Source organism: Bos indicus x Bos taurus, chromosome 25, assembly GCF_003369695.1.
Source record: "Bos indicus x Bos taurus breed Angus x Brahman F1 hybrid chromosome 25, Bos_hybrid_MaternalHap_v2.0, whole genome shotgun sequence".
In the NCBI taxonomy this organism is placed as follows: domain Eukaryota; kingdom Metazoa; phylum Chordata; class Mammalia; order Artiodactyla; family Bovidae; genus Bos; species Bos indicus x Bos taurus.
Window position 1 is genome coordinate 26712358 of NC_040100.1, and position 24622 is coordinate 26736979.

The 24622-nt window shown below is 47.9% G+C and overlaps 1 protein-coding gene across 1 annotated transcript in view; it reads right to left on the reverse strand.

Moving 5' to 3' along the window:
• Positions 1-24622, reverse strand: part of XYLT1 (xylosyltransferase 1) — a 350343-nt gene that overhangs the window by 88903 nt on the left and 236818 nt on the right. The window contains exons 4-5 of the mRNA XM_027528095.1: positions 2415-2587; positions 1047-1249 (exon numbers count right to left, since the gene is read on the reverse strand). Of these exons, the coding sequence (XP_027383896.1) occupies positions 1047-1249; positions 2415-2587 (376 nt within the window). The remainder of the gene's footprint in view (positions 1-1046; positions 1250-2414; positions 2588-24622) is intronic.

Below are 24622 nucleotides of genomic sequence, written 5' to 3' on the forward strand. Positions count from 1 at the left end.
GATCTCCAGGGGTTTTCTTTGCTTACACCTCTTTTAAAGAGTAGATCAATGTTTGTGCAAAGGGACAGAGTGGCATCTGAATTTCTCACCGCCCAGGGCTGCTGGTTGCTCCACCACCCACTCATAATTGTGGCTGAGTAGCCTACAGGCCCTGGGGAGACCTCAGGAGAAACTAGAGATCTGCAGTTTCAGTTGAAATCTACCAGCCGTAGAATGTGGGCAATCAATTCATGTGTTAAAATTGGATAGGAGCCAAACAAACCCACCCATGGGATTCCAACAGCCCAGAGACGCCTGTCTGATTCTGCCCAGGCTGTCACACCCCGCTCCCTTCTTCCACTTTGTCCTTTTCAGTTTAACACCTAAGTCAGACCTTGACCTTCCTCTGCTCCAAACACGGCGTGCAGTTCTCATCTTCCTTTGACTAATGGACAAATTCTAGACCCTCCATGATCTCACCTCAGTTTTCTCTCTGGCTTCAGTTTCTTAGGACTTCACCCTCTCTTCCAGCCACACTGAGCCCTGCTGTTGCTGGAACACATCAGGCATCCTCAGGGCTCAGCACCTGTGCTGCTCCCTGCTGGACCATTTTCCCTATCTGGGCAGCTCACTCCATCACCATCTTCCATTCTTCTCCGGAAGGATGTTCCTGGCCACTCTCATTACAATTCCACCTCCAACCTGCTCCTGCTGCTTTCTGCCTTATTTTTCTGATGTACCATTTTAAATACTTAGTTTGCATGTTGTCTGTTTCCCCCATTTGAATGGAAGTACCTCATGGCCAGGGGTTTCAGCCTTTGAAGTATGTTCTCAAAAAGAGCTGGGAAAACCATGTACTCACTGTTGAATGAATAAATGAGTGAATGCTCACATGATTCTCAAGCACAACGTGGCCCTCATGTAGAGAGACCTTACAGAGACAGTGAGTAAGCATCTCTGAGGCAGGAAGGCTTCTCCAGACAGGAGGCAGGCTGCTTCTGCCTCTGGCTTCCCAGATATAACAGGGGAAGCAGGACCTCAAAGCAGGCTGGCCAGGGCCGCCTTACCTGATGGGGTAGTCAGCTGCGCTGAGGTTGATGAAGAAGTCCCAGGGCCAGTCGGTCATCTCCAGGAGGTCCCGCATGCTCTGCAGGTATGTGGACAGGAGGCTGGCTCCCCCCCAGATGGTGGCCATCCTCCAGGGCGTGACACGGACGTTGCTGTACTGCCTGGCGAACTGAAGCACTTGGCGATGCAGGTAATTGGAGCGCTTTCACAGGAGAGGAAGGGTGACATTCAGCAGCGTGGAAAACACCCCAGCCCTGCCCCTTACCCCCTCTCTGTCCCTTCCCTTCTAGGTGACAGGGCTTCTGAACTTTGCCAAGTAACTGATTCAGACCTGGGGTGTCTTTCTGCATCGTTACACAAACTTCATTATTTTTAAAGTATTACTTTAGCAATTTGAGATGCAGATTCCCTGGTCCTGCCTCTGTATTACTGGTTCCCCAGGTATAGGCTGGTGCCTGGGAATCTGCATTTTTCTCTAAGACTGATACATATGGTCTGAGGATAACAAGCTAAGTAATATGGTTTCATCTAATATGATTGCATCCCTGGTTCAGGAAGATCCCCTGGAGAAGAGAATGGCAACCCACTCCAGCATTCTTGCCTGGAGAATTCCATGGACAGAGAGGAGTCTGGCAGGCTAAAGTCCATGGGGTCACAAAGAGTTGGATATGACAGAGTGACTAACACTTGCATTTAAACCTGAAGAGTATTTTGAAAGGTAGACTTTCTCCACTACCCTCTGGCAGGCCTGCTAGAATCAGACTTCTGAATAGGCATCCCCTTTGTCTTCTTGACCAAAGACACAATCATGTCACATCAGCAGACCAACAGAAACCTCTGGAACAAGATGCTCAGGGGTCAACAAGCTGGCTCCATGATTTTTTTTTTTGGTAAATAAAGTTTTATTGAAACAGTCACACACATTCATTTGTGTATGTTTTTATGGCTGCTTTCAGGCTACAATGCCAGAGCTGATTAGCTGTGACAGAGTGTATAGCCCACAAAGCCTGAAATACTTGCCCTCTGGCCCTTGATGGGAAAAGTGGGCCCAACCCTGGGTTAGCTATCCTTATAGCGTGGCAGGCATTGCATTGGGCAGGGCCATGAGCAAAAGAGGTATGACTGACAATGTTCATTGTCATTGAAGGGAGTCTAAAGTCACAGTTTCGAGCTTTGAAACTGACACCCATGCATGTGCACACACACACACACACACACACACACACACACAACACACCTACACAGCACTTCAAGGCCAAATGGTCTGGGGGAGGCAGCTGCTCAGCCTGCAAGGCTCCCCTGGAAGGGAAGGGCAGACACACCCCCAGAGAAGTGCCAGCAGGGGACAATCAGAGGGCGGGCCTCACCTTGTCCACGTGGATGTAGTAAAAGTGGTCCTTGTGGTAGATGGCCTTGAACATGCGCTGCAGCTGCCGGGAGGCGCGGCCGTGGACCACCAGGACGAAGGCGATTCTGACCGGGTTGGCCAGCATGTACTCCACTGAATCCTCGTCCCACTGAATGTTCTTGTTGGCTTTGCCTGGGAAAATCAGGGAGATCACAGAGGTGGGGTGAGTTTGGCTGTCCTCAGTGGGTGTTTCTCTGATGCTTCTTCCCGGGATTATTTGAGGGGCACAGTGGTCATTTTGGTCCCTGAAACTGGTTTCAACATAACCAAGCAAGTCCTGGACCCTTACTCTGTCCTGGTAAACAGGAGTGGGGGCCCCAGAGGAGCTAAAGACATGGTTTCCATCCCCAGGGAGCCAAACAGCACTGATGGAGACACGTGTACACATATTAAAGCCAGAGGAGATGAGCCACGTAAGAGGTACATTTCTGAACCACAGAGGAAGGAGCAGTTAATTTCAATTTGGAAAATGTTAAGATATACGTGCTGTCTTTGTTTGTCCAGAATCCACTCTCATTTCTCCTCCGAACAGCATCTATTTTGTTTTGTTTTTAAATTGTGGAAAGAACAGATAACCTGAGAGCTACCCCCTTAACACATTTTTAAGTGTTCAGGATGGCAGTGTGGATGATAAGTAATAGCTTATGGTGAACAGTGTCAGATTTGTGATCTCCAAAGAAAATTTAGCTTCGGGACCAGGGACCAGGCTTGATCACTCAAGAGCTTTTGTGCAGCAGAGTTTTATTAAAGCGAACAAAGGACAGAGAAAGCTTCTGACATAGACATCAGAAGGGGGATGGAGAGTGCCCCTCTCACTAGTCTTAGCAAGGCCTTATATAGTTTCATCAGACCCACTCCCACAACATACATCTGAAATTAACAAGATTAGAACTAACAATAGAAGGGTCTTACCAGACCCACTCCCACAGTATACAAGTTTTAAGAGAACAAGATTAGTCAGAAGGTTGAGAAACGTGTCCTCAAGCAAGAAACACTGTTATATTGACTAAGACAAAGCAATGTAGAAAAAAAAAAAATTGTCCTTTTTCTCTTCCTTGAGAGCCTCAGACACTTCTCTCTCCTTGAGAGCCCAGACTCCTTTCTCCTCCTCGGGGACCCCAGATTTCTTATCAACCTACTAGGGAATTGACTCTCATAAGCACAATGTTGCATGGCAGATCTCTGGAACTTATCCATCGTGCCTAATGAGAAATTTATCACCCAATATTTTGAAGGGCGTCAACCTCCCCCATTCTCTGTGTGGAAGGAGAGGGTCTCTATCTAGTATCAGTTTCAGGGGTGGTCACAGGACTTAGGCTTGGCCAGTCAGGACACAATAGGTAAGGTTCAGAGTTAACTAAGCTATTTAGCCAAGAAGACAGAATTCCAGACTGTTGTTGGAACTAGATAAGAGCCTCAAAGTCCATGAAACTTGAAGATCCTAAGAGCCATTTTATCCCCCCATGGAGAGGAAAGGGAAAACACTGCTGAGTGAGGGGGAGGAATAGACCCTCGTGACCCCGCTTGAGCTCCCAGATCAGCCTGGGAGGAGATCAGCCACCGTCATTGCTTATCTTTCTTTAAAAGCCCAGATCCTACACCAGATGCTCCTAGATAAGTGGTTCCAGACGTCTTTTATCCTGGTGTGTGTGTGCTCAGTCGCTTCAGTCGTGTCCAACTCTTTGCTATCCAATGGACTGCAGCCCACTGGGCTCCTCTGTCCATGGGTTTCTCCAGACAAGAATACTGGAGTGGGTTGCCATGCCCTTCTCCAAGGGATCTTCGCCACTCAGGGATGGAACCTGTGTCTCTTGCATTGCAGGCAAATTCTTTACTACTGAGCCATTGGGGAAGCCCCCTTTATCCTGGAAGCAGCCTCAAAGATGCCTTTTATCCTTCTTTCCCTTGTAAATGCCCCAGGGGCAAGGTTTCAGGGAGGAACATGGCTTACTGGTTCAGTTCATTATAATCCCAACCAGAAATCTCCTGGCTTTCCTGAGCCGAATTTCCTTTGGATCTAACCTGATTTCTTACAGGTTTTAGGTTTATGGGACTCAGCACACAGCAGCTGCAGGTGTCTCTGAATACCAACTGGGAAAGCTGAGAACTCGGACTGTTCAGTCTGGAGGTCAGGAGACGGGGAGCCTGTCGGCTGTCACTGGGAAGCTGAATGGCCACCACATAAGTGCGGCTCCTTCTGTGTTGTCCCAGAGGACGGGATGGGGATGAGATGAGCGTGGGCTGTGTCCTCATCACGTGGTACAGACTCCACAGCCCATAGCCCTGCCTCCCGCAGTTAGGACTGCAGATCCCTGCACCCTGACTCCCCCACCATTGACCTTGACCCCTGACCTTTTGTCTTTTCCTTGAGCAAGCCTGTCTTTGCCTCAGAACCTTTCCATGGCCATTCCTGCCCCCGGGGACACCCTCTCCCTAGATCTTTGTGTACTTCTTGCCACTAGTTCACAGGTCACAATCAGGCCACCAACCACATCACTGTCTTTTATCTCGACCTATTTCAATTTTCTGCATTGCATTTAACACTGTCTGGAATTACATATATATTTTTTATTGTCTGGATCCCCAACTAGAACTAAACTCCAAAAGATGAGGGACTATTTAAGAATATTTGTCACTGAATACACATTATTAACAATATCTGGCACATAGCTGGTTTTTGGTGAAAACAAAAGTTACAGGAGGATACATTTTAGTACTGTAACAATTACCTCTTCTTGAGCATTGAGCAGTCCTTACCATTAATTATTTCATTTAATCCTCATAACAACCCTGCAAGGTAGGGCCATTATCTCTGATTTGCAAATGAGGAAACCACAGCTTAGAGAGGACAAGGGATTTATTTGTTCAAGGTCCCACTGCTTTAATTAAGCTGAGATTCAAACCCAGGTCTGTTTCCAAAGCTTATGCCCTTAACCAGTAATATATACTACATTACCATGCCCAGAATTTATAAATATTAAGAACAATTCTGCTTAATGAAATAGCCTGTAAATTAGTTATTGCAGGTAGATAGGCATGCACTTGAAGACTGTCAGAAGTATTGCAGAGAGGATTCCTGTGTCATGTGGGAGGTGGACTCTAGGTAGCCAATAAGGTGACATCTTTTAATTCAGCCATCCATCCATCCATTCATTCATCCATCCATTCAAATTCAACCACTCATCCAACAAACCAGTTAACTATCCACCTAGCAAAACATTCAATGCCTATCATCCCCTCAAAAAACCATCCATCCATCCATCCATCCATGCATGCATCAACTCACCCATCATCCAAGCAAACCATCCCTGCATGCACTCTTCCAACCATCTAATGATCAACTTTCTGATCCACGCAATATTAACTTAGCCTATACTGCATTAATATTGCATGGATCAGAGAGTTGATCATTAGATGGTTGGAAGAGTGCAAGCATGGATAATTTGCTTGGAGGATGATGGGTGAGTGGATGGATGGATAGATGAGAAGATGTATCCTTATTGGCCACTTAAAGTAAGCCTCCCACATGATACAGGCATCTTCTCTGCAATGTCTCTGACAGTCCTCCAGTGCACGCCTATCTACCTACAACAACTAATTCACAAGGTATCTCATTAACTAAGCAGAATTGTTATAAACATTCCAAACTGGAAGAGAGAACGGCAACCCACTCCAGTATTCTTGCCTGGAGAATCCCATGGACAGAGGAGTTTGGTAGGCGGCAGTCCATAGGGTCACACAGAGTTGGACATGACTGAAGCGACTAAGTACTCACACATTCACATACTATGCTAGGTACTAGAAAAATAAAATTGGAGAAAAAACTCTTCCCTTGAGGAGCTCTCAGCCAACTAGGAGACAAGGAAGACAATGCTCAATTGCTTTATGAAAGATGTGTGCCCTTTGAGGGTGGGGAAGTAATGAATAGTTTGCCCACAGAGACTGAGGAGATCTCAGAGAGTTTAGCTTCTGAACCCATTTCCCCATGCTCTCCTGATGGCCTACCCTCTTTGGTTCCTGACTGTTCAATCAGGAAATTCGATCCTGGGGATAATTACTATCTTGGCTCTGGTTGAAGACAAGCTAGGCAGCAACCACAAGGTTATCCTAACCTCCCTCTAATTTTCTTTCTAAACCACTTGCAAATACACTTAGGTTTTCCTCATGGTTGTACAGGAGAAGTGTGCCTGGAAGAATCACGTCCCTTTAAACACTCACACAATAACCTATGCATTCATTCATCCATCCACCCATCCATTCATTCACCCATCCATCCATCCATCCAACCACCCAGAACGCTTCAACCCTCCCACTTGCCAGTCTAGGACAAAACTTTGAGCACAAAAACATATGGGACATGAGCCTGTCTTCACACATAGATTATGAATGGATTAATGAATGTGAGAATCCAAAGTAAAAAGATAATAACATAAGAGAAAAGCTTATATTTGCTTTCCTGCAACTGCAGCCCATAGGCAGTGCACAGGTCATGGCAGGGCCGGCTGTAACCTCTCTTCACCCCCCTCAGAGACTCTTTATCAAACAAAGGGAGGGAGGTTAAAAACAATGGCTACTCATGTCACTTTTTTCTACCTGGATTTCTTTGAATGATGTTTCAAAGGTTTAAATGTGGTCTGACACTATGTTTCATAGGAATTCCACTCTGTAGGGGTTCCTGCTGGCACTCAGATAATACTGCTCATCTCTGCCCCAAGGTTTCTGGGTAACAATGACCTGGAGCTCCTAGCAAGGGAGGCTCCTGGGGCCTTTGTGAACAGCCATGCTCTCCAGCCAGGGATGTCTCTTGCCCTGATGTTGAATGAGTAAGCGAGTGAATCCATTCTGGAGGCAGGCTGCTCTGGGCCAGAGGAGCTGATGTCTCCTGAGTGCTGGTGCCAGGGGCTATGTGTGGGTCATTACTTGGCTCTCGGAGGAAAACACTGTCATACTCGAGACTCAGAGAGGTCAGCGCGTTTCTCAGGTCACACGGTAAGGGAGGACAGAGGCGGGAGTGTGAACCCAACTCCAGCCCTGCTCCTTCCACCCACCCTCTGCTGTACTGATGAGCAGGTTATGGGAGGAAGAGTGTGCAGACCCCTGGTCTCTAAAGGGGACATGAGTGTTGATGTTGAGAAAAGCCTTTTGTAATTTTTCTTTGGGGGTTTTTAGAAAGCAGAGCGGATTCACAGACAGACACAATCAAGTATGCTTCCTTTCTGGAGAAGAGGAAGAAGACCTGGGGACTCAAACACTGGCTGCAGAGCCTCCTGGGTGTAAACAGTCTAAAGTCATCCTTGGGTCAGACAGTCGGTCTTCGGAGGAGCGAAGAGAAGGGGGAACAAAACCCCAGAGCTCTGCATGCATGCATGCTAAGTCACTTCATTTATGTCCAACTCCTTGATACCCCATGGACTGTAGCCTGCCAGGCTCCTCTGTCCATGGAGTTCTCCAGCAAGAATACTGGAATGGGTTGCCGTGCCCTCCTCCAGGGGATCTTCCTGAAGCAGGAACCAGGGTCTCCCACAGTGCAGGCAGATTCTTTATCATTTGAGGCACCAGGAAAGCCAGCTATTCTGGGCCTTAAGGGTGGGTGGGAAAGACAAAAATATCCACAGAAAAGAGACAGAGAGATGGCAATGGGGATGAGAGGTGGAGGCAGGCACACACAAATCCAGGGAAAAGCAGAGAGAGACGGGAGGGCCTCCTCCTCCCACATATATGGGAAAGAAATACACAGAGAGACACACGAAGAATCACGGGCACAGACAGAGACACACAGACAAAAACAGAGACAAACATACCCAACCAGACATACACATGGAGGCAGGGGGAAGGGGGGAGCTTCTCCACTGGAAAAGCTGGATCCACTTGGCCCCAGAGTGATGCAGCTAGCCTTAAAAGCAAAGGCCAACAAAAGTTCCAGAATTTCAGAATCAAAAAATGCTCCCAGGCTGGAGACATTGCCTGGTCCCTTCCCCCCAGACTACCTCCATTCTTTCCACACTTTCCCCTCGTCTGTCCCCTGACCAGCCCTGTACTCTCGTGAGCCCAGAGATGAAGGAAGAGCGTGAGGCCCAGGGACCCACTGAAAGTGGTGCGACATTCACAGGCTTGCTCCACGACCACAATGGCAATGATCCCCACGTTGGTACAGGGGAGGACCCTGATGCATTTTGTCGAATAAACAAGAGAGCGTGAATGGGCGAGTTTTCTGCCTCGTGTTGCAGCGGGGGGCAAGGGAGGGCATTCAAAGGGGCTGAGGTTCATGGCACTCTGGGACAGTTGCCAGTCACCAGCTTCTTATTTTTGTTCCACAGCCCTGGCTCCTGCATCGACCTTTCCAGCAAGCTGCTCGGACACAGCGTTGCTGAGGAGACAGGAAACCACCCTAGAGACCAGGCAGAGTGGGCCTCCTCAACTCTGGTCACCGTTTCTGGAACTGCGGTCCTGGAAAGCTGCCGGCCTCCACCACCAGGAGTGGGATCGTCAGTGGGCTGTGGTGAGCTTCCCAGAAGGGCAGGAATGGGGGAGGGGCTCTCTCCCACCCACTGGAGGGAGTAGGAGCTGGCAGAGTCTGGCCAGAGGTGATGTGGCAACAAGTATTATAGTGTTACACATGCAGGTCCCTCGCCCCAGTAATTTCGCTTCTAAGAATCTATCCTGGGGGAAGAAGGCAAATATGTGTGTCTCCATATATATGGCAACCCACTCCAGTACTCTTGCCTGGAAAATCCCATGGACAGAGGATCCTGGTAGGTTACAGTCCGTGGGGTCGCAAAGAGTCAGACATGACTGAGCAACTTCACTTTCTTTCTTTCCATGTATAGAGGGTTTCCCAGGTGGCGCTAGTGGTAAAGAATCTGCCTGCCAATCCAGGAGATGCAGGAGACTCAGGTTCCATTCCTGGACTGGGAAACTCTTGGAGAACGAAATAGTAACCCACCCCAGTATTCCTGCTTGGGGGCTACAGATCATGGGGTCACAAAGAGTCAGGCATGGCTGAGCACGCACACATGTCCATGTATAGGGTGCTCTTTGTTCATTTAGTCACCCATTCAGCACCTCCTCTGTGCTCACTGGACAAAACAGAGTCCTTTCCTGAATGCTGATTAGGTGAGTGGAGTAGAAAGCCAATACAAAAGGAAGCAAATATACAGAGTGAAGTAAGTCAGAAAGAGAAAAACAAATATCACATATTAACGCATATATGTGGCATCTAGAAAAATGGTACAGGTGAACCTAGCTGCAGCCTGGGAATAGAGACACAGACAGAGAATGGGCGTGTAGACACAGCAGGGAGAAGGACGGTGGGATGAACTGAGAGAGTGGCACTGACGTGTATATACCACCACGTGTGAAACAGACAGCCAGCCTGAACATGCAGCACAGTGTAGGGAGCTCAGCTCTGTGCTGACCCGCATTGCGGATGCAGGAGATCCAAGAGGGAGGGGTTATATGTATACTTATAGCTGGTTTACTTTATTGTACAGCAGAAGCCAACACAACATTGTAAAGCAACTATGTGAGTGTGTGCTAAGGCACTTAAGCCATGTCCCGCTCTGTGCAACCCTACGGACTGCAGCCCGCCAGGCTCCTCTGTCCAAGGGATTCTCCAGACAAGAATACTGGAGTGGGTTGCCTTGCCCTCCTCCAGGGGATCTTCCCAACCCAGGGATGGGTTTCTTACATCTCCTGCATGAGCAGGTGGGTTCTTTACCACTAGTACCACCCAGGAAACCTGTAAAGCAACAAAACCCTAATTTTTAAAAAAGCAAGCAGAGAATACAATTGCAAACATAGTGATATAGACTATGAAGAAAACAATGTAAGCATGTTAAAGGGGGGTGGACTATTTGGCTATGGTGGCCAAATGTAGGCTGATGTGAAGTGGATACACTTGAACAAACTCAGAGTGAAGTGAGGGGGTGAGTCATTTAATTATCACGGATGGAGGAGGATTCTGGGCAGCTGGCATAGCAAATGCAAAGGTCCCGAGGCCTCCATCTCCATGGTGTTTATAATGGTCCAAAACAGGAATCGACCCAAAGGTCATAGTAATACTCGTTGATACAGAACAGTATCTATAATATATTAGGCAAAACAGAAGTCCTTCAGTGCAATCCATAACAATGAAAAGACCTGCCCCCAAATATTAACAGAAGATCCGATGGTGGCATGACAGTTTTCATTTCTTCCTTGTACTTTTCTGTTAACTACATTTTGTAAGATGAATAACTTTTATCAGCCAAACTAACAATAAAGGCGATGCTTGCTGATGCTGTTGCTAAGTCGTTTCAGTCGTGTCCGACTCTGTGTGACCCCATAGACAGCAGCCCACCAGGCTCCCCTGTCCCTGAGATTCTCCAGGCAAGAACACTGGAGTGGGTTGCCATCTCCTTCTGCAATGCATGAAAGTGAAGTCACTCAGTCGTGTCCAACTCTTCATGACCCCATGGACTGCAGCCTACCAGGCTCCTCCACCCATGGGATTTTCCAGGCAAGAGTACTGGAGGGGGTTGCCATTGCCTTCTCCTAAAAGGCGATGCTTATTGATACTTCTAATATTAACTGTTTACTGAACATGCCAGCTATGTATTAAGCCATTTCTGTGCGCAATTTTTTTTTACTTCCATCCAAACTTCTATGAGAAAAGGGTTATTATCTTCCTCTGATATGGCGAAGGAAGCTGAAGTTCAGAGACGTCCCGGTTAGGAGTTGTTTGAGCTAGAAATGGAGCCGGTCTGTTTTACCGAAGCCCTATTATTGCCACTATGCTCCGTCAAATTGTCCTCATTTCCAAAAGATGAAAATCTCTTCCTAGAAGCCTATCAGTTGGCTTTTTTCAGCCGCAGGACAGATAACAATCACATGTGGTCAAAGCTACGTGTGTCTTTACAGACTGAAACCCAAACGTTGCCTGGTTCCTAAAAAAAGCTATGAATTTAACAATGTAATCAGATTCCTGTGGCATAAAACAGAAAATAAGTGGAAGAATCAGAGTGATTAGAGGCAGTGGGAGAAGCTGACTTCAGACAAATGTTAAAAAGCCAGAGTTGTGGGGAGGCATATCAAGTATATTTTTGCCATGCAGGTGGGGAGGTCAAGGACAAACATTCATGGAGGGCTCTGCCCAGTAGCTAGCTGTGCCAGCTTCGGCCTGTTACCCAAGCTCTGTTTTTATTGCCATGGGTCAAATAAGGGCTATGCAACCCTTGGGCTTTAAAGAGCTGGTGAAGACGAAGGTACTCTGCAAGGACCGATGTGTTGTGCAAATGTCGACATGTTGGCAATGATTATGCTTGTGGTTCCCTTTAGGGATACGATCTGGGAGGAGACAGTGAGCTACAGTGGTTAAGAGCGTGGCCTCTGGTCAGGCAGATCTGTGTGACCTTGGAGCAGTTAAACCACCTCTCTAGGCCTCAGTTGTCTCATCTGTAAAACAGGTACATTATCATCACAGAGTCTGTCTCATGTGGATGTCTGCGTCCGTTAGAATAGCTATCAACACTGCCAGGGTTACTGTCACCATTTCAATTTGGCTGTTCGGGATCAGGTTTGTTGTAACCACTGGACTCAGCTCTAGCGCTCTACCTCAAGGCCACATGGCCTCTCGGGGCTGTGTATACCTGGGAGCTCACTGCTGCAAATAAACACACACCCACACCCAGAGTCTCCCTCTGCAGCGTCTGCCTCTGATCGCAACTAATAACAAATGCAAAACGAAGGAGCCTCTTGACTGGAATAGTCACTCCACCAACAAAGCCCGCAATTCTATTCATGCTCTGAAGGGGCCTCTTTGAGCTGCTGCAAGGGGAGCTTTCTGACTTGGTTCCAAATTATAGGGGTGGCTGGATCTTGGGGAGAAGTGGAGACAAGACTGTGTTACAAATAGGATTTGGGTCAGGAGCGCACCCAGGCCCCTGCCCTGGGGAGGGGGCGGGCTCCGCGGCTCAGAACCACTTCCAGCTCTGTCTCTTCAGGGCAAGGACTACGAAAAGACACCTCTCTGATCATCAGTTCTTCCTCTGTAAAGTGGGTTAGTCACAGGGAGCTCTATTTTTAATTTTTTGAGAAGCATCCATACTGCTTTCAAAATGCGGCTACAGCATTTTGCACTCCCACCAGGATGAAGGTTGAGGACACGCACTGAGCTGAATAAACCGGTCCCAGAAAGACAAATCCAGCGTGATTCTACTTGTATGAGTGATCTCACATGTCTAACTCATACAATCAAAGAGGGGAAATGCGGTGGCCAGGGGCTGAGGGTTCGGGAAGCAGGGATTTAGCACCCATGGGCACAGAGTTTCAGATGAACCCAATGAACAAGTGCTAAAGATCTGAGTACAATGCTGCATCTATAGCCAACAATCCTGGATTGTGCGCTTAAACTGTGTAGAGAGGGTAGATCTCACGTTAAGTGTTCTTACCAAAACACAATACATTTTTTAAAAGCAGAGAGGATGACCATTCTGCCCCTGACCCCACTGGGTGGTGCTCGTGGGCGGGGCACATTTGCACACCAGGCTGCTGTACTGAGCAGGAGTCAGGGCTTCGGAGGAGAAAGCCTGGCAGGTTCTAGGTGCTTTCTCAGACTTGGGCCAAGGGGCTTTTCTTTTTTCTCACTGGGAAGTTTCAATGCCAAGTTCTGGTGATTAGACCTTGAGAGAAGCCCTCTGCTCTCAAGGGATTTTGAAAAGGCCACGGGGCCACGTGTCTGGATCCAAATCTTGCTACTGCTGTGAACCAGCCATGGAGCCGTGGGCCAGTCATTTCCCTTCCTTGGTCCCCAAGACTCTTCCAGAACAATAATGACATCTGAGGCATACTGAGCCCTAAGCACTATGCACACATGATCTCATTACTTAATTTCCCTGAGGTCCAGGAGACAGAAACCATGATTATTACCCCCATCTCACCATGGGGGTGTTCTGAGGCTGCAAGGCACTGAATAACTGATGACGAGTTACCCTCTCTGCAGAGGGCTGGATCGGAGACAAATCCATGCTTTATTCTAGCAGATGAGGGGGTAACATTCCCATAGTCTGGAACTCTAGGCTGAGCACAGAATTAGCATCAACTTTATTTTCTTGGCCTCCAAAATCACTGCACACAGTGGCTACAGCCATGAAATTAAAAGACGCTCTTTGGAAGCAAAGCTATGACAAACTTAGAGAGAGTATTAAAAAGCAGAGATGACACTTTGCCAACAACGGTCCATCTAGTCAAAACTATGGTTTTCCCGTTAGTAATGTATGGATGTGAGAGTTGGACCATAAAGAAGGCTGAATGCTGAAGTATTGATGATTTCGAACTGTGGTGCTGGAGAAAACTCTTGAGAGTCCCTTGGACAGCAAGGAGATCAAACCAATCCTACAGGCAATCAACCCTGAATATTCATTGGAAGGACTGATGTTGAAGCTGAAGCTCTAGTACTTTGGCCACCTGATGTGAACATCCAACTCAGTGGAAAAGACCCTGGTGCTGGGAAAGATTGAGAGCAGGAGGAGAAGGGAGAGACAGAGGATGAGATGGTTGGATGGCATCACCATGTCCATGACTCAATGGACATGAATTTGAGCAAACTCTGGGAGATAGTGAGGGACAGGGAAGGTTGGTGTGCTGCAGTCTACGAGGTCACAAAGAGTTGGACATGACAGAGTGACTAAACAACCATAACTCTCTTGAGACAGGGCTGGTTGTTGGTCCTTTCTCCCAATCTTCCTTCATTGTTCAGCTTTATTGAAGCATAATTGACATATAAAATTGTAAGATATTTAAAGTGTACACTGGGGTGATTCGATATACATATACACTGTGAAATGATTCCCCCCTCTAGTTAATTAGCATATCATCACCTCACTTATTTAGAGGGTGAAAACATTTACCTTCTACTCTCTCAGTGACTTTCCCTTGTAAAATACAGTGTTGCCAGCTGTAGTCTCAGATCTTACTCATTTTATTGCTGCAAGTGTGTATTTTTTGACAATCTGTTCTCTTCCCTCTACCCACCCAGTCCCCCATGACCACTTTCCTACTCTCTGTTTCCAAAAGTTTAACTTTCATGAAAGGATTCCATGTATAAGTGGTACCATGTAATGTGCCTGGCTGGTTTGTATCACTCAGCACAAGGTCCTCAAGTTCCTACCATGCCGTCACAATGGTTTCCTTCTCTCGAGGCTGAATCATCTCCCTTGTATACGCCACATCAAGTTGGCTTTCTTGATAGCTGGCAGTTCCCCACGAGCTAAGGTCAAGGTTATCTCCTAGCCTCCTTGTCCTGGCACAGAGCTAAGCTCAGGGGAGAAGCCCTCTGTGAATGAATGATTTAGACTGATGGATTAAGCCGGACAGCTCCGTCCGTTCAGGGCCTGGGGGGAGCTGAAGTGGAAGACTCATGCTTGAGCTGTTGCACATGAGGGTCTCCACTCAAGTGAACTGGCTGGGGGCTGGGCTCCACTTCTCCTTGCTCAGGAGCCCCAAGAGTCCCTGGGAGGAGCTGGGCAAGTGCCTGACCATCCCTCCAACACTGGGGCTGCCTGACCTGATGGGAAGTGAGGGAGGAGATACTGAGCAAGGATCGCAGAGTTGGGAAGCTGAAAGCACAAGTCCAAGCATAAAGCTGGCCAGGCCATGCCCTTTGGAGATCAGGAGAAGCCATCCCTGACCCCTCCCCCACCCCGTCTTCACACGCCCTTCCCTCAGGCCCACCAAGCACCTTGCATTTCTTTTTATTAAAAAAAATAATAATAAAATTCACCACTTTAATCATTTTTGCGCATACAGTCCAATAGTGTTAAGTACCTTCACATTATTGGGCAACCATCACCGCCCCCTTTTCCATCCTGCAACACTGAAACTTATACCCGCTGAACACTAACTTCCCATCCCCTCTCTTAGCCTCTAGTAGGGCTTACCAGATGCCGCTAGTGGTAAAAACCCTGTCTGCCAGTACAGGAGGCATAAGAAATGTGGGTTCAATCACTGGGTTGGGAGGATCCCCTGGAGGAGGGCATGGCAACCCACTTCTGTATTCATGCCTGGAGACTCCCATGAACAGGGAAGCCTGGTGTGCTGCAATCCATGGGGTCACAAAAAGTCAGACAGGACTGGAGCGACTGCACAGAGCACAACCTCCAGTACCCACCATTGTACTTTCTGTCTCTATGAATCTGACACCTCGAGGTGCCTCATCTCAGTGGAATCATATATTTGTTCTTTTTACAATTGGCTTCTTTCATGTAGCAAAATGTTGCAGCATGTGGCAGAATTTCCTTCCTCTTTAAGGCTGAATGATACTCCACCCTGTATGTGTTTCACATTTTGTTCATTCCTTCATCTGTCAGTAGACAGCTGGGTTGCTTCCAATTTTCGGCTCTTGTGAATAAAGCTGCTATGAACACAAGTGTTTAGTTACCTCTCTGAGACCATGTTTTCAATTCTTTTGGGTACAGACCCAGAAGTGGAATTGCTGGATCATATCGTAACTTAATTTTTCAAAGTTTATTTTTTGGCCACACCATGCGGCATGTAGGCTCTTTAGTCCCCCAACCAGGGTTTGAACCTGTACAGTCTTGAATTGGGAGAGCATAGTCTTAACCACGGGACTGCCAGGGAAGTCCCATGGTAGCTTTCTTTTTCTTTTTTTCAGTTTAATTTTGTTCAAATTCCCATGACCCCATGGTTTAATAAAAGTGTTTTCTGGTTGGGCTCAGATGGTAAATAATCTGCCTGCAATGAGGGAGACTTGAGTTTGATCCCTGGGTTGGGAAGATCCCCTGGAGGAGGGCATGGCAACCCACTCCAGTACTTCGCCTAGAGAATCCCCATGGACAGAGGAGCCTGGCGGCCTGTTGCAGTCCATAGGCTGCAAAGAGCAGGGCAGAACTGAGCGACAACGCACACCTGGTCAGCAAATGAGCTGCCGGGCATTTTGGACACATGGCCACTGAATGTAACTTGGCGGGTAGCTTTGTTTCTCAAGTCCTGCTACTCCTGAAGACCCACCTTTTGAGCCCGGGCTTTTCTCTTTGCTTGCTTCCTCCTCATTCCCATTTCTTTGTCTTAATATTAAAGAACTGATTACACACTCACCTTGGGCTGGCTTGATTTCTCTCCCAAGTAGTTGGGCTAGCTCCTTTTCCCACTGGCCACTGCGAACTCCAAGTCAGTTGCACTCTAATGATAACCTTATTTTTAAGAACTTATTTTTCGAGTAACTCATCCTGCAGGACTGAACCCAGTCATTCCATGCAAGGGCTCTCAACCTGAACCCACCACTTACTCACAGGTTATTTGACTGCTCCCTGCCTCTGTTTCCTCATCTATCAATGAGTGCTCACCTCCGAGGGATGCTGAAAGGACTAAAAACCCCAACTCAGGCAAAAGATGGTCATGCAGCTTGACAGTGGAGAAGCCAGCTGCATGTGTGTGGGGTGACTCTGGAGCCCTGCCCAATGCACTGAAGCCTGTAACTGTTCACCCGACGGGGGTGCGGGTGGAGGGAATCTGTGGAGGAGGGGCAGGACCTGACCTTGACCTGACACTGAGGACTTCAGAGCTGGAGTTCCTCCCAAGGGAAAGCTGACATGGTCCCCACACAGGACACCAAACGACACTAAGTCAGAGTGGGTAAGGGATTCCCTTTTCAATTTTCATCCAGCCCTTCTGATTATAGCCAGCCCACCGAGGAAGTCTCAGATCAATGCAAACATTTCCTTAACAGTAAGGGGAGTGACGCAAGTTAAAAGATGCTTGCTCCTTGGAAGAAAAGCTATGACCAACCTAGGCAGCATATTAAGAAGCAGAGACATTACTTTGCCAACAAAGGTCCATCTAGTCAAAGCTATGGTTTTTCCAGTAGTCATGTATGGATGTGAGAGTTGGACCATAAGGAAAGCTGAGCACTGAAGAATTGCTGCTTTTGAACTGTGGTGTTGGAGAAGACTCTTGAGAGTCCCTTGGAATGCAAGGAGATTCAACTAGTCAATCCTGAAGGAAATCAGTCCTGAATATTCATTGGAAGGACTGATGCTAAAGCTGAAGCTCCAATACTTTGGCCACCTGATGTGAAGAACTGACTCACTGGAAAAGACCCTGATGCTGGGAAAGACTGAAGGCGGGAGGAGAAGGGGATGACAGAGGATGAGATGGTTGGATGGCATCACCGACTCGATGGACATGAGTTTGAGTAAACTCTGGGAGTTGGTGATGGACAGGGAAGCCTGGGGTGCTGCAGTCCATGGGGTCGCAAAGAGTTGGACACGACTGAGCGACTGAACAGAACTGAAGGGGAGTGAGCTTCCTCTCTCAACAAAGAGAGATCTGCCCGTAGGGCTGGCGTCTCTGGCAGGAAAGAGAAGCAACCACTGGCACTGAAGACCACTGTTGTGATTTTGGGGGCTTCCCAGGTGGCACTAGTGGTAAAAAAAAACCCACCTGCCAATGCAGGAGACACAAGAGACCCAGATTCAATCCCTGCATGAGGAAGATCCCCTGAAGGAGGGCATGGCAACCCACTCCAGTATTCTTGCCTGGAGAATCCAATGGACAGAGGAGCCTGGCAGGCTAAGTCCATGGGGTTGCAAAGAGTCGGACACAACTGAAGCAACTGAGCACGCTGTCATTTCACTGATTCCTCTGCATGGCTGCTGTCTCTACAGAAAGGAGAGCAAGATTTCCACTTCTGGCAGCGATGCAAAATGACTTTCAAAATAAAATTGACTTAAGTAAAACTGAAAGCGAGTCTATTGCAGTGAAAAACCTATGTGAGTAATAGGACAGGTGGAAGGTGGATGTGGCAAAATCATAAAAGAAGGGAGTGCGAAGGAAGCTTAGAGAATATCAATTAGACTCCACAAGCTCGCTGCCTGACTCAGAGGTGCTGAGCTTGTTAAACAAATGAGGGTGAAGGCCAGGTACAGACTAATGTCCAAGCAGCTTCATGTTTCATGGAAGGACTTGTAGGTCCAGAGCATATTTACTTCCCAGGCTTCAGGGGCCCAGGAGGATTTTGTTGGGAGTTTTCTGGTGTAGCCTCTGGGAGACCACACAGAGAGAGACAGAGACACAGGGGTCTATTGAGAAACACTGGATTTGCACTCCAATTTGTTGAGTATTTAACATTTATAAAGTTTTTTTTTGCACAGACTTCTTACCTCTCACAGCAATGCTGTATATGGAAATTATCCTCATTTATAGATAATTGGCCCAGGCTCAGAGAGGGTAGGGAACTGGTCACAGAGCCAGAAGGTAGACTAGAGATTAAGAAAGAGAAACAAACTGACCTGATTTCAGACACCATGCACCATGCGTGCTCTTAGCAAGATCTGGGCATCTCCGTCTGCACCCAGGCTCCCAATGCCAAGTTCATCTGGGCCCAAAGCATCATATTCCCAGTCGCTTCAGTTGTGTCCAACTTTTTGTGACCTATAGATTGTAGCCCACCAGGCTCTTCTGTCCATGGAATTCTCCGGGCGGGAAGACTGGAGTGGGTTGCTATTTCCTTCTCTAGGGGGTCTTCACGACCCAGGGATTGAACCCTGGTCTCTTACGTCTCCTGCATTGGCAGGTGGGGGCTTTACCATTAGCACCACCTGCCCAAATGAGTGAATGGCTTCTAAATCACTGTCTAATTTAGACTGGGGCTCTGCAGCTTGGGCATGGTTGCTATTTAGTGCCAGATAATTCTTTGCTGTGGGAGATGAGTGCCATGCTATGCACTGTAAGATGTCTAAGTCACATCCCTGGCATTTACCCACTAGATACCAGCAGTATCCTCCCGTTTGTGCAAAAGCAAAAAAGTCTCCATTCATTGACTACAGTCCCCAGGGAGGAGGGGCAAACTCACTCTTGGTTGAAAGTACTGCTCTAGAACAGAAGTTCTCAGAACGTGGTCTCTGACCAGCAGCATCAGCAGCATCTGGGATCTTGTTAGAAATGCAGAATCTCAGGCCCACCCTACTCCCTGTGAATCAGGAACTCTCGGGGTGGGGACCAGCAACCTGTTTTAACAAGCCCCCCAGGCTACACTGATGCAAGCTGATGTTTGAAACCACCGGCCCAGGCTAGTGATGTTCACCTCTGGTTGCATGTTAGAATCACCTGAACATCCTTACGAAACAAAACAGAAAACAAAACCCATGCCTTGGCCCCACCCTAAGAAATAATCATTTAATTACTTCTGTGGGTACCAGTATTGGCAGGGTTTTGGAGCTCCCCAGATGATCCCACATGCTGTTAGGGTTGGGGGTCACATTTTGTACCTTCTTTTCCTTTCATACTCCTTATTTATTGATATTTGGCTGTGCTGGGTCTTTGTTTGTGTGGGCTTTTCTCTAGTTGCAGCAAGTGGGGGCTACTCTCTAGCTGCAGTGCACAGGCTGCTCACTGTGTTGGCTTCTCCTGTTCTGGAGCTCGGGTCCTAAGGTGCATGGGCTCAGGAGCTGTGGTGCCCAGCGGTAGAGGACAGGCTCAATAGTTGTGGCTCATGGGCTTAGATGCTCCGACGCATGTGGGAATCTTCCCAGGCCAGGAATGAAACCCCTGTCTCCTGCAGTGGCAGGTGGATTCTTTACCACTGAGTTACCAGGGAAGCCCTCAACCTCCTTTTACAAATTACATCTCTTGGATTTCCCTGATGATCCAGTGGCTAAGACTCTGAGTTCCCAATAAAGGGGGTCTGGGATCAATCCCTGGTGGGGAAGCTAGATCCTACACGCTGCTACTAAGAGTTCACATGCCACAGCTAAGACCTGGCACAGCCAAATACAGAAATAAATATTAAAACCTGCATCTCTCAAGGTGGAAAGAGTTTTTACCCACATACATCTCTGGGTGCCACCTCACATGCTCACGGCCTCCTGCTCTGCTGGAGACCCAAGGCTGGCTCACTTGTTATTTCTCTCCTGCTCTGAGAAATGTTTCCCTCCACCCCTGATCAAGCATTCAGGAAATTTTCCTGCTCACTGATTTTTTTTTTTTCTCCTCTCATTCAAGTCTGGAGTTATTAAACCACAGCCCATGGCTGAACCGTCTTATTGATTTTATTGTCGCAAGCCCTGGGATATTCTAATGATGGACTGCTCAATAAATGGAAACTGGTGGGATGGATATTGATGGTGGATGATGCATTCAGCTGCAATTCACTGGGCCTCAGTCGCTCTGCCTGTTCCCCAGCACCTGTGAAAGCGCTCTGCTGAGCCCCGCAAGCTCCTGTCCATTCTGCTCATGTTACTTTCCCCATACAACAAAGACGAGGGGGCTATTATGATAAACAGCCTGCGTGCCAAGCCCAGGTGTGGTGTTTTTAAACAGACAATATCTCATTTACTTCTCACAGCAGACTTATGAAGGCAGTTACTCCCATTTTACAGATAAGAAAGTTAAGGCTCAGAGTGGTTACCTGAGCTGGGGCCAGCTAATACACTGTGGAACTGGGATTCAAATCTCCATTTGTCGGCCACTAAAATGAGATCTTTCAACTCCTGTGATGGTGTGAATGTTAGTGTGTCCCCCAGAATCATATGCTGAAAACCTAATCCCCAAGGTGATGGTAATTAGAAGGTGGGACCTTTGAAAGGTGATCAGGTCCTGAGGGCGCAGCTCTTATGGATGAGGTTTAGTGACCTTATAACAGAGACCCCAGAGAGCTCCTGTATGTGTCTGCCAAGTGAGGACACAGGGAGAAGACAGCTGTCTATGAACCAGAAATAGTCCTCACCAGACACCAGATCTGCTGGCACTTGGACTTCCCAGCCTCCAGAAGCATAAGAAACAAACTTCTGTTGATCATGAGCCATTCAGTCTGCAGTACATTGTTACAGAAGCCCCTAAGGGACGAAGGTTATTTCCAGGTGGCGCAGTGGTAAAGAATCTGCCTGTCAATGCAGGAGACGCAAGAGATGCGTGTTCGATCTCCGGTCCGGGAAGATGCCCAGGAGGAGGAAACGGCAACCTACTCCAGTATTCTAACCTGGAATATGCCACAGATGGGGTTGCAAAGAGTCGGACATGACTTAACGACTAAGGGACTTCGTGCACAAGGTACAAAGACAGGTCCTAAACTAAACCATGCAAGGAAACAACAGCCTCTGCTGCAAACAACATTTCAGATGGTTTTGATACAGATTAATTTCTCATACGTCCCCCTGCCTCCTGCACCTTCTCAGTGTTTCTCTACTGAGACCAATGGCGTTTGGGGAGAGACAATTCTTTGTTGGGTTGGGCTTGTCCCATGTATTACAGGACACTTAATATCCCATCTCCAAACAGCCTCTTCCCCTTTATACCTCCCAAAGCCCCCCAGGGGTCAATATGGTTGTTGCTTGAGAACTGCTCATCTTATGGGAGGTAGAAGGTTCCCTGCCAAGATGGCCTACTGCATTATCAGCAACATGGGCAGTCTCTCTGGAAAGGCAGTGTGGCAGGTGAAAAGAATTTTGGCTTTGCAATCAGAAAGATCTGGATTCAAACCACAGCTCTTTACTCACTGGCTCTGTGAGGTTGGGCAAGTTATATCACCTCTAAGATCCCAGGCCATCCTCAGTACAAAAAGGGTAAATACCGACTCCTGCCTCATAGCAGGGACCCACAGAGTCATGAGCTCAGAAAACTGTCTCCTATAGAGTGGTGGTTCTTAAGCTGGGCAATTTTGTCCATGCCACCGCCCATCTCCTGGGTACTCTTTCCAAATTCAAGATTCACAGAATGTATGGGCAGTGTTCTATCCCACTAAGTCTGGGGTGGTTATTCACTCAGAAAAAGTAAGTGGAACAGGCACCAATGACATGCCAGGCAGCCAGCATTCTAGGAGGGGAACAGAGCAAAGCACATGCCACAGAGAGCCTGGCCTTCCGAGGAGCAGCCCTTTCTGAAGGGAAGACAGAATAAATACATCAACATTTCCCAGATAATTTCCAAGGCATGAAGAAAATTAAGCAGCAGCTGTCATGACTATTACTTTGAATAGTGACATGCAAGTGACCGCATTCTATTTCCCTTCTCCCTGTTCCAGCTCATGTTCAGCTGCACTCACCCAGGTTCCCTTTCGGGGAAGTTGCGATGCAGTTGAACATTATCAGACCAGCTTCTGTTCCTAATTGTTCTGAGCCTTTTTCAAAGAAACGACTTGCTATGAACTGAATTGTGTCTTGCACCAAAATTCCTATGTTGAAGGCTCAGCCTCGTGACTGTGTTGGAGATGGGCCTTTTGGGAGGTAATGAAAGTTAAATGAGGTCAGGAGGGGAGAGCCCTGATCTGATGGGATTAGTACCCTTAGAAGAAGAGACACCAGAGAGCTTGCTGTCTCTGTGCTACTCCAGGGCACAGGGAGAAGACAGCCCGCCAGCCAGGAAGACAGCTCTCACCAGAACCCAAGCAGTTGGCACCCTGACCTTGGACATCTAGGCTCTAAAATTGTGAAAAGTAGTATTCTGTTGCTGTAGGCATCCAGTCTGTGGTATTTGGTTATGGCAGCCCAGCCCATGCAGACTAATATGTTACTTTAAGGAGGTCAAGGGATGCATTCCTTGGACTAAGATCTACAGGTTGAATAAGAAGTTATTAGGTAAAAGAGGGGAGGGGAGATTGTCCCCAGGCGTAGGGAACAGCACATGCAAAGGCCCTGGGGTGAGAGAGCATGGTGAATGAGCGACACGCAGGAGGGCCGGTGTGGCTGGTGCACAGAGGCCGCAAAGAGCACAGGGTAAGGTGGGGCTGGGAAGACAGCAGGGGCCCCATGCAGGGCTCCATTGTAAGGGCTACAGTGGAGGACAGTGAGAAAGCATCACAACCGGCTTGCTATGCGCACCTACAGAGTGCATGGTAGGTGGAAGCGCAGGGGGGCTTCAGGGTGCAGCGTGGAGCCCTGGGCCCTCCCGCAGGCTTGGGCTGTTGAGACGACCTGCTCCCTCCACGCTCCCTGCCTTTGGAGCCTGAGCTGCCTTTTGCAGGTTCTCCCAAGAGCCTTCCTGTCGCCCGACACTTTCATCTCTGTCCTCCTTTCTCCTCTCCTGAAGGTACTCGCAGGCTCCATAAATCCTGCCCCGGAAAAGCACAGGGACTCATCTGTTTTTATTACAAATGGAGCTGCTGGAGGAGGGAACAACTCTTATTTACTTCTCAGGAAAGGGTTTGAGAATATAACAGGTTTATTTTCTCCAACTCTCCAAAGACCAGAAGAGTAACACTCCAAAGTAACAGTACATTAATTAACGCCGAATTGGTTGGAATTTTCCTAATAAAAACCCTTATAGTAATCACATTAAGGGCCATTAACACTGCCTCCTGATCATAAAGCATAAATATGTTCTGCAGGTGCCTTCTGTTTAAAAAGGGACATTTCCTCCAATTGTTACCCATCTGTCACGTTAATGCTGTCACGTCACGGAGAGCAGACGGGAGTAATTACCTGGTTCACGTTTGTGCACCGTTTACTCCTTGCTGGTCTTTGGGTCAAGGCTTGTCCCTGAATTATCTCATTTAGTCATTGAGGCAAACTTTGAGGTGAATGCCACTCTCATCCCCACTTCCCAGATTACGAAACTGAGCCACAGAGGGGACGTGAAAAAGTGAAAGTTAGTTGCACAGTCGTGCAACTTTGTGACCCTGTGGACTGCAGCCTGCCAAGCTCCTCTGTCCATGGAATTCTTCAGGCAAGAGTACTGGAGTGGGTTGCCATCTACTTTTCCAGGGGATCTTCTTGACCCAAGGATTGAACCTGAGTCTCCTGTACTGAAGGCAGATTCTTTACCAACTGAGCCATCAGGGAAGCCTAGAGGGGATATGCCCAGGGTCAAACAGCTAGGAAATAATGGAGCCGATTCCAGAATCCTCTGCCATCCTGCTTCCTGAGAAATAAGCACCAGGGGTATCCTCTTAGCCACCCCCAGGGCTAATGGGCTTTCTAGTCAATCTCAGTAGCAGCAAACTCACAGTCAGGCCAATACAACATTAGGTGTTGCTCCTACAGGGCAGGGATTATGTAATTTTCAGCCTCCCTGGGACCCAGTCAAATGTCCAGTGACAATTCTAGAAGCACCTGGTACACTGAATGCATTCCTGGGGAAGGAAGAAATAGATACCAAAACACACATGCAAGAGAGCGCGTGGTGATGGGGAACAGAGCATCCCAGGTGAACTTGGGACCATGACAGATTTATCTTCCTGCA